The 14,566-nt window shown below is 41.4% G+C and overlaps 2 protein-coding genes across 3 annotated transcripts; one reads left to right on the forward strand and one right to left on the reverse strand.

Annotated features, from left to right (window-relative positions):
- The first annotated feature begins 4,485 nt into the window (after positions 1-4,485).
- LOC104433953 (tyrosine--tRNA ligase 1, cytoplasmic) lies at positions 4,486-8,490 on the forward strand. Of its 2 annotated transcripts, none has more exons than XM_010046881.3 (10): positions 4,486-4,753; positions 4,936-5,083; positions 5,996-6,285; positions 6,367-6,463; positions 6,963-7,068; positions 7,158-7,240; positions 7,339-7,484; positions 7,602-7,707; positions 7,963-8,022; positions 8,159-8,485. In XM_010046881.3, the coding sequence occupies exons 1-10, from the start codon at positions 4,647-4,649 to the stop codon at positions 8,177-8,179; spliced, it is 1,164 nt and encodes a 387-aa protein (XP_010045183.1). In that variant the 5' UTR covers positions 4,486-4,646; the 3' UTR covers positions 8,180-8,485. The 2 variants fall into 2 exon arrangements, with proteins under 2 accessions (XP_010045183.1, XP_010045190.1); XM_010046888.3 differs by having other exon boundaries at positions 4,611-4,753; positions 4,849-5,083; positions 8,159-8,490.
- Positions 8,491-10,648: 2,158 nt separating this feature from the next.
- LOC104454495 (transmembrane 9 superfamily member 12) lies at positions 10,649-12,663 on the reverse strand. The gene has a single exon (XM_010069360.3). It carries the CDS (start codon positions 12,661-12,663, stop codon positions 10,720-10,722), a length of 1,944 nt encoding a protein of 647 aa, XP_010067662.1. The 3' UTR covers positions 10,649-10,719.
- Positions 12,664-14,566: the final 1,903 nt, after the last annotated feature.

The raw sequence follows: 14,566 nt of genomic DNA on the forward strand, positions 1-14,566 counted from the left end.
GTTTATTTTGATTATTTGGTTAAGGAATTTAATTACGAAGTGCAATATCGTTGGTCATGGTTGATTGCTCGATTGGGACCGTAAAGCCATTGAATCTTGAAAGGGTCGAGTGGGACCGTAAAGCCATTAAATATTGATTGGTCAAGTGGGACCGTAAAGCCATTGAATCTTAAAAGGGTCGAGTGGGACCGTAAAGCCATTGATCTTGATTGGTCGAGTGAGACCATAAAGCCATTGAATCCTGAAAGGGTCGAGTGGGACCGTAAAGCCATTAAATCTTGATTGGTCGAGTAGGACCGTAAAGCCATTAAACATTGAAAGTGTTGAGTGGGGCCATAAAGCCACTAAATCTAAGAAAGTTGCTTGACGGAGCTGTGATTACCACCTATAAATAAGTTGTGTCCTAAGGACCGTGATTCATAATTGGGAATTGAGTTGGAATAGTTGAAATGACCGGAAATGGTCTCGTTGCTATGTAATCGATTAAGTCAATTGATCTTTGCTTTGATCTGATATTGTGAATTGATTGATTGAATGGAAATGACCGTGAGTGGTCTTGTTGGCGTGTAATTGACTAGGTTGATTTGATCGATGCTTCGATCAGTGATGTAATTGCTTAGGTGCCTATTTGATCTGTGCTAATATGCAGGTGGAATCTGAGGCCAAGGTAAGTCCTCTGACTCATATTGTGCATAGGCAGCCCTAAGGTGTATTAGTTTACTAATCGGGTCTTAAGGGGTAGAACTTGCTGAGACATTGTCTCAGTGGTTATTGAATAACCATTTCATGACCCGGATGAGAAGCCTAAAGAGGAGGAATCTGACAAGGAGATCCCTGTTGAGGAACCCGAAGAGGAGTACATGGAGGAAGACCCCGAGGATGACCCCGAGTACGACCTAAATGAGGACTGAGATCCCGTCCTGTCTTGTCAGACCTTGTCTACATATGAATAGATGTTAGATCAGACTTACGTATATATAGTATTGTAGAATATTATGAGATGTGTGTAAAAAGGTGTGGTTGTAAATTTTCGCTATGAAAAATGTGGCCTGCTTTTTCTATCCCATTGTTTTATTGTTTGGGGATTTATAACTACTTCCGCATGTGTATATATAAATGAAAGGGTCGGCGATACATAGTCCTGGATATCGCATTCTAAAATCGACCAAGAAGAAGGATGTGTGCGTGCCCGAAGATCGGGGCGTGACATAGGAACACCATCTCCTGGCTCCTCCCAAACTCGGGTGACAATTGAGCTGAAATCCGGATGCTTCATCTAATAATCAAAGAACTTGAAAGGCTTCCTCCGGAGAACGGGATTTGAGACTTTAACTACCATAGGGGTATGATCAAAAATACCACACTAGGAAGGAAGCTTCCGAGTATGAGAAATCCTAGCTCCATTTAGTATTTATAAGGACCCTATCAATCTTTCTTGACTTTCGATTGACTCCAGAAGAAGTAGCCTAGGTGAACCGAAAGCCAACATACCTCAGGTCATCAAGCTTTGCTTGTTCCAAGCACTGACCAAACTCATCAAAACACAGGAACCACGAGTGCGTGCCACCTAATCTGTATGATGGGTCTTTTATAGCATTAAAGTCACTCGCCACTAGCCAAGGCAAGTCCTGCAAAGTGGTACTCTTAAGTACAAGGTCCGCCCACGGTGGTCTCCGAGAAGAGAAAGAATGCTCAGCATAAACAGCTGAAATACAACAGACCATGCCGGAGATCAAGAATTTTAACTCTCCATGGATCGCTTGATCATTGATCGATGTGGCTTCAAAATTAACAAGGAGAGGGTTCCAGCCAACCCAAATTCTTCCTCTGGGAAAGTACTCATAGTTGGCTATCCAGCACCAATCCCTCATCAGCCCTAATGAAATGGAAGTGAAGAGATACTATGGGACTTTAGTCTCCAATAACCCCACAAAACACAACTCATTTGAGATCACCAAGTTGCGGACCTCCGCCTACCTAGAGGGGCCAACAAGGCCCCTAATATTCCAAAAACCTATGTACATATAGAGAGGAGGGGGAGGCTTACCTCTGCTTGCTTGTCCTACACCGATTGGCTACCGGAGTAGGGATGGCAGAAGGGAGCGGAGGTGGACAAAGATTCAGCATTTTATCTTGCATGGTTCCCACCTTTGAAATGGTAGGAGGAGCTTTCGGAGAAAGGGGAGGAGATACCAGATCATCCTCACTATAGCTACTGATTGAGCTAGCCGAGCCATCGGAAACTTCTTTGGACCTTGAAGGAACAAGAGATGGACTAGCTGGGTTGGTCCTTTCCTCAAACAGTATGGAACGACCCTCATCAAATTTAGACATATTTTTAAAACCCCTCTAGGCCTTCCTAGTAGAGGTAGATGGCATAACTTTCTTAGTGATAGTATCCATCAACTTCAGGGCCCTTCTCCTCTGGGAGATGCCGGAAGGGCCGAAGCATCTTCCTTTGCAAGGGAGGGCTTTTTCTTCCTGCTCATAACCTGGTTCCATGCTTGTTCAGGCCTAGGAGGTAGATCTGCCACCGCCAGAGTAGGAGCAAGAGCCAACACAAGATCGCCAGGCGCAACAAGCGAGTCAATGGTATGGGCTTGTTGCAAAGTCTCTTCCGGAGAGGATGGGGCTAGAGGATTCGCACATTTGTGGCCGAAAGCACCACAGTTGGGACATTCCACCAGTCTCCATTCAAATTCAATATCAATGATGCGTGACACTCCATTAAGGTTAACAACAACTGAGGTACACCTTGGCTGCTTAGCATAAATCTTAATACAAACTCTGGCGAATGAGATCATTTTCATTTGTTCTGTGCGCTAATACAAAGGCTTCCCAACAGCACTTGCAATAGCACTTATCACAGGCGTCGACCAGAGGTCAAACGGGAGGTTCTTCAACCTTATCCAAACTGGGACCGAGGTTTGCCTATCCTTCTTCAATTCCATCAATGGTTTCCATTGTTGTAGAATCAAGGGAACTCTTGCAACTATTAATTGACCATCTTCAAGTATCTTCCTTCTAAACTCTGAATTGAGAACATGGAAAAAGAAAAAGCCCTAATCGTTGGCCAGGACCTTCGCAAGTTTCGGACCCCAGGTTTGTTTCAAAGCTGTTTCCGTGAGCTTGAAGGGAAGCTTCTTCCCAACGTAATATCCAACTAGGCACTTGTCCATTTCAGATCGATGACCTCAAGTACTTCCTCGAATAAGTTAACAACGGGCTTACTGTATACAAAGGAAGGGGGAACATAAGATAAGTCATACCCTTTAGTCGTAGGCCAAGCAACGTTGGCCCAAGTATGGGCAGGAGGAGGCCTGGAGTTTTTGCCTTGCTGATCATTTGTTTGCAGATTCTTGGAAGCTGATCTGGGTTGAGATCAACCCCGAGATCTATCCGTATGTTTGGCGGCCCAAAGCGAGCCCCTCTGGTTCTCCATCAATGAAGCGGGGCCAAGATTCAGAGCACCCAAACCCGAATGCACAGAGGACGAAAGGATTTAGGGAGCAGTTAAGGGGGTTTGTGTAAAAGACCCATCCTTGTCTAATTGGGCCTTTCCAACCGGTCCAACAGCCTCAGCAGTCGAAGAGGCCATGGCAGCAGCTGAAAACCACAACAGACCCAAAAAACCCTAACACGAGGAGTGCATTGTAGGGGATATGGGACATACTAAGGCAAAAATGTTCGGTGAGGCTTTGGAGTAAGGTCAGACGATCCTTCCCTCCAAATTTCAGCCCAAACGGATGGTTGGAAACCCCTGGACGAGCAAAACACCAGAGCGGTTGAATAGTAGTAGAAACACACTCTAAAGAGGAGGCAGTGAACAATATAACGAGAATGAGCAAATGGCAAAGCTTGTTTACATTATTATTAGTTGGTATATCGAAAAAGTAAGTTTATGCTTGTCTAAACGCTTAAGGTCTTCGGATCTCGCGTTCGACCCTCGCCCAGATTTGGGAAATAGTCACTACACTCTCCTGTTTTTGATAAGGGCTTGTTGGTTCACCCCTCTAGTTGGCAAGGGTCGCTAGTCCTCATGTAAGTGCTGGCGACCCACAGCGGCCATAGGTGGGATAGAGCCTTCCGCTTATATATTTGTTTCCTTTTTTTTAAGTTTTAATTATGTTTGGACGAAAAAATTATTGATCGGCTGGAATTTTTTGCTGACCAATAAGTTTAAGCCCTTATTTGAAACAACCATAATAATTTCATGCTATACTTTGAGATTGATATGTAATTTTTATTTGAAACAAATTTCGTTTTAAGTCTTTATTTGAGAAAATGATGATATTTTAAGTTTTTATTTAAAATTTTCCCAAAAAATTTACAGTCTTATATTCTTTAAAAGCACATGAAATGATTTACTTTCATTATAATTATTATTATTATTGAATCCAAAAATGATGTTAACATGAGTTTACATCAACTATGTAACAAATGAGAAATGTTGGTACATTAATAAGTTGGAAGACTAAGAATCGTGATCGTAGGTCCGGTTCCACCTCCTCCCCTCTATTCTTTCTTCCCGTCCTGTCCATTTTCTTGACGCCTAGTTCTCTCTCCCTCGCTTAGGGTTTTGGGTTTTCTCCGCTGTCGCCGGCGAGTCGCTTGAATCGGAAGGAGCGGACCTGCGCTTCATCTCAATGGAAAAGGAAGCTGATCAGAACCCACCTTCCAAAATGGAGTCTCTCTCCGTCAAATCTCAGGCGGCGGAAGGGAGCTTCTCCTCGAGTTGCCCGACGGAAACCCAGTAAGCTCTTCGAATCCCACCACTCCGTGTTGCCGCCATCTGGGTAAATTTGCATGGAATTTGCTGAGTTTGGTTGATGGGCTTGTTTTGGTCAGGATGATGAGTCCGGAGGAGTGTCACCGTCTGGGAAATCGCATGGAATTTGCTGAGTGAGTTTGGTTTATGGGTTTTGTTTTGGTCAGGATGAGCCCGGAGGAGCGGTTTCGAATCGTGAGGAGCGTCGGGGAAGAGTGCATTCAGGAAGACGAGCTGCTGAATCTTCTAACTAAGAAGCCCCAACCCATTTGCTACGATGGGTTCGAACCATCTGGCAGGATGCACATTGCTCAGGTCTTGATTTCCCCTGATTTCCCTTGATTTAGTTAATCTGATTATGTTGATATGTCGCGTTTGGCCCATGATAGTTTAATAGTGTAGTTCGACGTTATTGCTCATGGCATTGGCAAATTACTGCTTTGCTTATTTAGATTCACAGATTCATAGATGTAGCATCAAGAACTCTCGTCTCTCACTCTGTACCTGCCTTTTATTCTGAAACTTTTCGCACTTGAGATATTTTATAGCTTGCGTCCAGGCTTAGTGGCCTAGATTTTGCCTTCTAGTTGTTTAGCCACAGACGGAACGGTCCTGTAACACAACATTGCAATTTTGGTTCATCGTCCATGGAGTATCAGTCAGAAATGTCCAAACACTGTGATGACAGATTCCAATGCTTTGATGACAGATTCCAATGCTTTTTCTGCACCATAAATATAAAGATGCTTGGTTTTGTAATTTAGTGAATAGTAGAGATGAAAATAAACTTGATGCAAGTCGAGGCTGATGAATTGTACTTGCTGTCTTTTTAGTCAGTGATGTCAAGTTGTGTGTGCTTCAGTTCAGAACAGGCTTGCATATTGCCATTCCATGGTGCTTGAGTCAATTTCTTTGCCTAGTGTTGCTTATTGTGTGCTTCATCCAATCTCAGTCTGTTTTATTGTAGCTTTGCTTAACTATTCTTTGCCTAGTTTTTCAGAGAGAAAAGATTTCTTGATGTGAAGGACTTATCTGCTGGCTCATTGAGAGGACTCATTTAAGTTGTAGAGACATTTTGCTATATAGTGCATTGTTTTCTGCTGCTTTGCTTACAGTTCTGACGAAAGCTTGCCTTTTCAATTTTAAGCTCAAGATTACTGCTGAAATTTTGTTGAGACTGGCTTTTATCAGTTTCAAAGTTTATATTTACATCTTCCTTTGGGGCAGGGAGTCATGAAGACGATAAGTGTGAACAAAATGACTTCTGCTGGATGCAAAGTCAAGATATGGATTGCCGATTGGTTTGCACAGTTGAACAACAAAATGGATGGAGACTTGAAGAAAATCCAAACGGTTGGACGCTATTTGATTGAGATATGGAAAGCTGTCGGCATGGATCTCGCCGATAATAAAGTGGAATTTCTGTGGTCGTCAGATGAAATTAACTCCCGAGCACATGAATACTGGCCACTGGTTATGGACATTGCCCGCCGAAATAAGCTCCCTAGGATAATTAGGTATATAACTGAGGCCTGCAGTTATTATGTTGATCATGACTGATATAATAGATTGCGGCTCATTGATTTTCTTGTTTCCAGGTGCTCACAGATAATGGGTCGTAGCGAACAGGATGAGCTCAGCGCAGCCCAAATTCTCTACCCATGCATGCAATGTGCTGACATATTTTTCTTGAAGGTTCTTATAGTATTTGTCATCAGACTTTATTCAAATACTTGTTTTCTGTCAATTCTTATGTTCGTTGGTTTATGACTTCCTAGAGAAACAATCTTTGCTTGGTTTTTATCTTCCCTCATGATAATTTGTTGAGCAGTTTATTCCTATGATTGTATGAATTCTTTAAAAAACTGCAAGCACTATGAGTACCATGCAGGAAATTATGACTTGCACGCATGAGTTCATGTCTTTTTGTTGGATAATATGGGGCATCCGAACCTTTGGTACCACCATTCCCCACAGATGCATGCAAATTGTAAATGTTATTTGTGATCTCTAGTACCGTAGATGACTGTTTGCAAATTGTGCATGCCGAGTTGTACTTGATAGTGCAGCGAAAGAATCGTGATTGAGACAGCTAATGGTATTCCGGTAGCCTTGCTTTCTTTGTATCTTAAAGGTTGTGCTCTATCTTTTGTCACTACGAAAATCTCCATGCAAAATGCTTTTATTTGAACAGGCCGACATTTGTCAACTGGGAATGGATCAACGGAAGGTGAATGTACTTGCTAGGGAGTACTGTGATGACATAAAGAGAAAGAATAAGCCTATCATTTTGTCTCATCGTATGGTTCAACTCTCTTTCTTCTTATAAAGTCAGTCATTTCTTTAAGGTTGGAATGGTTATTTGGGTCTTGATTGTTTTGATATGTAGATATGCTTCCTGGTCTGCAGCAAGGCCAAGAAAAAATGTCCAAAAGCGATCCGTCATCATCCATCTTTATGGAAGATACCGAGGTAAAATTTTGTGCCGGACTGCATATATTTGCGCAGCATTGAGGAGCTGCCTTTTTTATTTTACATTCTGCAGAATAAAATTTTTATGGCATCTGTAGGCTGAGGTGAATGTGAAGATAAAAAAAGCGTACTGTCCACCTAAGATTGTTCAAGGCAACCCATGTTTGGAGTACATAAAATACATCATATTGCCATGGTTTAATGAATTCAAAGTGGAGCGATCTGCAGATAACGGTGGTGACAAGTGAGTTGCTATGATGTTAAAATGTTGTTGCTTTTTCACATGCAATTTTGTCGTGCTGATGGAATACTAGCATGTTTTGATTACTTTGTTTCTCTTTCTTGCTATCTTGCGGTGTAGGACCTTTAAAAGCTTTGATGAACTTGTTGTCGACTACGAAAGTGGAGATTTGCATCCTGGTGATCTGAAACCAGCCCTTTCAAAGTCTTTGAATAAGATACTTCAGGTAAGCTCTCCTTCGATCCTAATGAGCACCTTTTATGCGGGCACAATTGGTTGAGAATCCTGAATGACCATTTGGTCTCCTTACATATGAGGAGACAGGTATGGAAGACAGCATGAGCATTTCCACACACAAATTTAGGACGACGCTCTTATTTTGCAGTTACAGCAATCTTAATCGTCGTGAACTTCTCTAGGGGGCACACATGTCTATCTATAGCTTCTTGGCAATATTCATAAGTTCTTTTTTCTTATGCAGCCTGTACGTGATCACTTCAACAAAGACGCCAATGCGAAGGATCTGCTGAAGAGAGTTAAGGTATGCATCTTTCCACTGTCCATTCAAATTACCGCAACAATTTGGTTTTATATTTTGAAGCTCCTTATACTTTATGTGCAATCGACATGCACCTGGTTTCAAAATTGGTGTATGATTTTGTCCACTGTCAATGTAGGGATACAGGATCACTCGGTAATGTGGCGCTTGGTCACTAAAGGACATGACAACTGGGTTGATTCCTGTAGCAGTTTGGACGAAAATCTAGTTCACGTGCGGACATTGGAGATTTTTTTTGTCCTTGTGCTAATGGCACAGTATTTATTTGCAAGCCACTGGTTACTTGCACTAATTTACGTGACATCTTCGTCGAATCACTACACAATTTTCTTGTAACTTGCAGCACCGGTTAAGAATCTGGTCAATAGTTTTACCTGGTTTTGATTTACATTGCTCAACTCAGACTTCGCATTTTTATAAGTGGAAGGTATTGGCTCTGCCTTTTATCGCTGTTTTCCTCTTGACGACGGCTTTTCTGAATTCAGCGGCGGGGGCATTTGGGGAAGCATGCTTAACAAGAAAAGGTTTTGAGTATAGGGCACTTGTTTCCATCATAAAATCCCTTAATTTATACGTATCACATGAAGAAATGACCTTGAAAATTGGATAATTCACGTACTGTTGATGACAAATCGGTTGACCCAAGAAATAGAAAGGTGGACAGACAGGTCTTCCCTGGCACGAGTTTGTTGAGATTACGACTAAAAGAAAGGAAAATTGATGTAGCACTGACGTTGAGCCAAACTCATACATATTCATGTCTCTTTAACATAAAAAGATGTATTACTTTGGGCAGAAACATCACATTTTCCGCGCCCCGTTTGATTTTCTTTTCCAAACTCGATTTGGGTGTATCAATTTTCTAATATTTTTTGCAATCGAGTTTCTAAAATTTATTTTCATCTATCTATTGCACGGGGTTTTTAGTTACCATGAACTCTCTATAATCCCTTATTACAGTTTGAAATGCTGATGAGGCGTCATTTGGGGATGATACTGTTGAATTTGTTTCTTGTTTCCCTAAAAGATCCTCCCCCTCTCAATCGAGAAGACATGGAGAATCTTGAAGAAGTATGAAAGCCCAACTTGGGCTCGTAGTAAAGCCTATTTCCCTTCGAAAAATTATCAAAAAAGTCATCAACCCGTTACAACTGTATCAATTTAGTCATAATATTTTATTTTATTTTATCAATTAAATTTAAAACTTTTTGCATTTGTGACAATTTAGTCTATCCATTTAATTTTGACTGAAAATCGCTAACGTAAACATTGGTTATCCTACGTGACTTAATGAATGCTAACATGAACACAATTTTTCATATTTTTAATTTTTTTTTTGAATTTTTCTTTTTTTCCTTCTTCCTAGTGGTCAGCAATGGAGGAGCAAATTTCTAGAAACATCCCTCTATTTTTTAGAATACCAAATCCGTACCTAGTTAATGAGTTTTACCTTTGAATATCGATATACACATTTGCATTTGGTTATCCTTATATTTCTACCCTCACTGGCCACCGGGGAAACAAAAGAAGGAAGAAAAAAAAATTAAAAAATTATCCATCTCAATGCTTATCGTACAACGTAAGACGGCCAACTTTCATATCAGCGATTTCCAACTAAAATTTGACTAGACGTGCTAAATTGACACAAATATAAAATGTTTAAGATTCAATTGACAACATAAAAAAAGGTTAAGACTAAATTGGTACAAATACAATAAATTTAAGACTTTTTCGATGATTCTCCTATTAATCTTAGGAACGATTAATCTAACACCGTCATATTTATCTTCCCTTTTTGTTGTTTCGCATGAAGGAGATAAAATGACCGAAGTTCTGCATTGAACTCATTCAATATCTTTCTGGGGAGACCTGGTCTCATGTCTGGACAAACAGGAGTTGCCCGCAACGAGAAACGACTCGAATTATGAAGAATGCTGGCTCTCCATGGAGCGACAGAGCATCGATTCTACAACTGAACAGAGTTTTGCTATCTCAGTTCTCGTCCACCTGAAGGTTAAGAAGATCGGTGAAGTCTTTCAAGGCCATGCAAAAGTAGTCCTACTGTTGAGAAGGGCATTCCAGAGCTGTTCCTGTAGTTATTATAGAATGGCTTTCTTACTAAAAATGATGCTAAGCCTATTTATGAATCGTGGTGCTTCATGGACATATACTCAGTTGTGGAGAGACTTCGTTGAGCAATATTTTGCTTATTCATCTAAACATTAATTGGCCATTAATAGTAAGGTATCCGCCGTCCTGAGTTGCTTGCACGTGCTATCTATCTGCTAATATCCAACGGTTCCCATCATTATCCACCTCTCCTTCTAGCATTACCCTCCAATTCATCTCATAGCTTGTTTGGATATATAGATGCACGCCGTTCCTGCAAAACTACTAATCCGCACCTTCTTTCTGAAGAAGACTGTTAACTATAAAGCTTTGTACTTGATCATCAGATGATCCAGCAATGACAGTGGAAATGTGTGCAATAGATGGGAATACATTACTTTGAGTAATAGCTACTTAAATGTTCTTGTGCTTCTTTCGACAGCAAAACATGATAAAGGCAAGGCGATAGATACTAAAGTAAAACATTCCGGTGCTCGATCCAGGCGACTTCAGTTTTCCGAATATAAGGAGTTCAAGCAGATGATGAATTTCAGAAAAAAGTGACTTCACTCAGATCTCTGTTGATGAGAAGAGAAAATTCACAAAGTAGAACGAAGCTAGGAAGCCGATGCTGCCAGTTGATAGCAGGGTGCCTATAGCCACGATGAGCGAGTAACCAACATAAACTGTGACAGATGGAGGCCCGCTCAAACCGTTCAGGTCAAAAACCAAGTAGTTGATGCAGTACATGAACACATAGATGGAAGCCGAACCGGAAGCACAGAAGGACTTCCACCACCATTTCCAGTCCTCGGCTTGTAGATTGCGATAAGAAACGATCAAGGAAGTTTCGGCACAGACAATAACAAGGGACAGAAGACAGAGGCAGAGGGTCCCTGACATGCTGTAGAACCTACTAAGGCATATGCTACTCAGAAAGAAGAAGAGTTCGATAAAGAGTGTGCAGAATGGGATCATCCCAACACTGAGAACTAAGAGCCACGAAGGGAGTGTCCGAGCAGGGATTTCCCTAGGAATGTGGTTGGTTTTCACAGGATATTGGATAGCCTCAGCCTGGGTCGCTAGGAATCCTCCCAGGAGGGTGACTGGCGCTGAAGTGCAGAACCAGAGTGATAAAATGGTGACGTAAATGGAGATGGAAATAGCGGCAGTGCTATGGCTGACCCACATTACGAGGTTGAGCACTGTGTGTATGCTTAGGACGATTCCTGGAAAGAGAAATGTGATCGACCCTGAAACTGACTTCCAACCATCAGTACTTCCTTTCAGAGTTCTCCACAGACGCACGCCAATGTACCCGCCAACGATTCCTGAAAAACAGTAGCTAGTCATCATCAACGTCAGTACCATTCCTCGAGCTCCAGGCAGCTTGAAGCCGAAGGCTGCGATGGTTGCAGTCACAAAACCGGTCAGTGTGATTTGGACCCCAGTTCCAACCAACACACTGAGAAGCTTAGAGTGATTCGGTTCTCTGAATGCATCGCCAGCGAGAAGCTTCCAACCCGAAGGCTCCTCATCAGTCTCTGCTTCGGCCTGCTTACTGATTCCCTGGCATTTTGCGAGTTCCCTAGATATTGTCTTCAGGAGTATTGCGATGATGATGCTGGTTAAAAGAAGGATGGTTATCAGAGAATTCAGAACCGAGAACCAATGGACTCGGGAATCTCCCTGCTCCAAATAAGTGTCCCAACGAGATTGCCACTGGATATCGCTCTTCAAGAACTGAACCTCATAAGTAAAGGATATCCTTTCGCTCTCCCTCACAACCTGCAATTTCTCGAGCTCAAGGGGACATTCCATGGAATCTATGTTGTCGAACATTTTGAGCTTTTTCATGTTTTCCTGGTTATGTTTAACACTGCAAGGAACCACCCTGAAGCCCACAATCTCAAACAGCGGCGGCGGTTCATAACTCTTTGCAACCGTGCCATTTGACGGCACATCAAAATCCATCATGTCAAAAATGCGGTTTCTGTGCTCGTTCACCAAGACTGTGAACTTGAGATGATTAATAATGTAAACATCATCGCTATTCCACGCTGCATACCCAATCGGGAAGCCAGTCCCTTGAATGTTAAACCGACCATAGGCATAATTTATCACCGGCAGACCGTCGAGCATCATGTTCACTTGGTACATGTTGCGAATCTGCTGCTTCAAAATCCTTACCTCGTGCGCGCTCAGGGGACCAGTGGTGCAGAGGTAGACAGACTCATTGACATACCCTTGGAACCGGTATGGTGAGTTGATGATTTGGTCTCCCACAAGAGAGGCGCCGACATTGCCGACACATTCCCGGATCCCACCCATGGGGATGCAGTATGGGAGACTATAGTAGCTCAAGGGAAGCAAAGTTTCAATGGAGGTCAGGGAATTAACTTGGGCAAATATGAGGTCATTACCGGCGTATGTGTGCATGTAGCTTCTTGCCAAAGAAAACCAAATTGAAGAGAGTGCAAAGAAAACCAAATTCTTGATTGCAGAGCTTGTCATCTTGATATCTGCAAGAGAATAAATTGAATGGCTGCTAGTAGAGAACCAAATTAGGCAACCAACTCCAAGTTCAGATGATAATTAATCTCCAGATATAATCTCCAATTGTACGTATACACAACACACGTACACATTACGCAAATCATCGATGAAAAGTTTCAGATCTTTCATGGTTTTTAATAATGCAGCACGGAGATCCTTTGGTCAATCACTATGGAAACTCTATAAAGCATCAAAATCTAATCCATCATGGAAACATTTGTGAAGAACTTACCTCACAAGTGATGAATAATGCTGGCCTTGGTGATGGGAAGCAGCTGAAATTGCTTCCGTGAGGGAAGCGCTCTCGTTGTTTATCTGATGATTAACGTGATTGACGAGTCATTTTCATCTTTCTGCTTCGTTGCTTCGTTGCTTCCCATGAAGAGGAAAAATTGAAAACTTCTTTAATATTAATTAAAATCAATTCGGTCACTTTCTGGGAAGAAACTTGGTTTTATTACATGGACAAGAGGAGTTGCCGTCAACAAGTAACGACACTCCAAGTCAACGTTAACGACTCCATTTTCTCCCATAGTAAATATCGACGTTAGGACCGACCAAAAAAAAATATCGACATCAGGCTGTGTTTGTTTTTTATCTCATGGACAATCTCCAGGAAATTCAGTTAACAAATACCCCGAGAAAGCGGTCATATCTTCCTCCGACCACCCTTTTGATTGTTAAGTCGCAAGCCGTGGATGTCATGAGCATATAAAATTAACTAAATACAAATGTGGATGATGCCCATGGAGGAAAACACAACCCTTTGGAAAGTCTAGCAAGAACACACATGAAAGTCACCTACCTCAGATCGAGGGGAGTACGTTTCCAAGGGGCAACCGATGACGTCGTCAGGGCACTCTTTAGCATTATTCTAGAATTAATAGTGATAAAGATGAATTTTCAATGAAAAATGACGTGAATTAATATGCATTTTTTCGAAGGGATATTTCATAAATAAATATACTACTTCGACCAAAAAACAAAAGTATTTCTTTTGCCGATAAAAGTGCTTTAAATTTGTAAAGTTGGATTTCTTCATTTATATAATGCTAAAATAATCTCTCTCTGTCACTTTGTTAAGTAAACTTTTAAATTTGAAAGAAATATTTTTCATCTTTTGAAAGAGCTTTCTTCCAACAAATCGCATCAACTAGAGGACTCAATTGAGCTTGACTGACAGTCATTTTGTATCTTCAGTGGCCATGCATATGTGTATTCTGGATGTTCTTACAGATAACATGATTTTCTAGTATAAATTCTGAAGATTTGTGCAAATCATCAATAATAATTCAGCCTTTTCACGGTAATAGAGCATGAGAAGCACCATGAGGATGAAGCTACTCATACGGCTGGACAAGAATGACCTCTTTTTCTGGTCCTTCATTATCATCATTCACCAGTCTGACACCCTTTGGCTTCAATGAATTTTGATCACGAAAATGACCTTCGGCATAGCTCTTTCGTTCCTCTTATTGTCAGGGTCGCATGTCGGCGGCCTAACTCTTTGTCCTGCTCAACTATTATGCTACGATAAGTGGAAAGCGAAAATGGGAAAATTGAAGAGATACGGACCAGTTTGATTGTTCTTTGGCAGAAAATAATTGGTGTTTATAATAGAGGATGATTTTATAGAGCTTATGTTTATTGCAAGCTGAAATTGACTTGCTGCAGAAACTTCATGACTGCAAGTCGTCAAAGCGAAAAATAAGATTGTCTCGATTAGGACTTCTATAAAGGGAACATTATAAGGCACAAGAAGATGCATAACGGAGGTAGACGACACCATGAATAAATTGGCAAATCACAATATTGAATAGGTATGCACAGTAATGGTAAATACCTAATTTACAATGGCGAT

This window comes from Eucalyptus grandis, chromosome 1 (assembly GCF_016545825.1).
Source record: "Eucalyptus grandis isolate ANBG69807.140 chromosome 1, ASM1654582v1, whole genome shotgun sequence".
Taxonomy (NCBI): domain Eukaryota; kingdom Viridiplantae; phylum Streptophyta; class Magnoliopsida; order Myrtales; family Myrtaceae; genus Eucalyptus; species Eucalyptus grandis.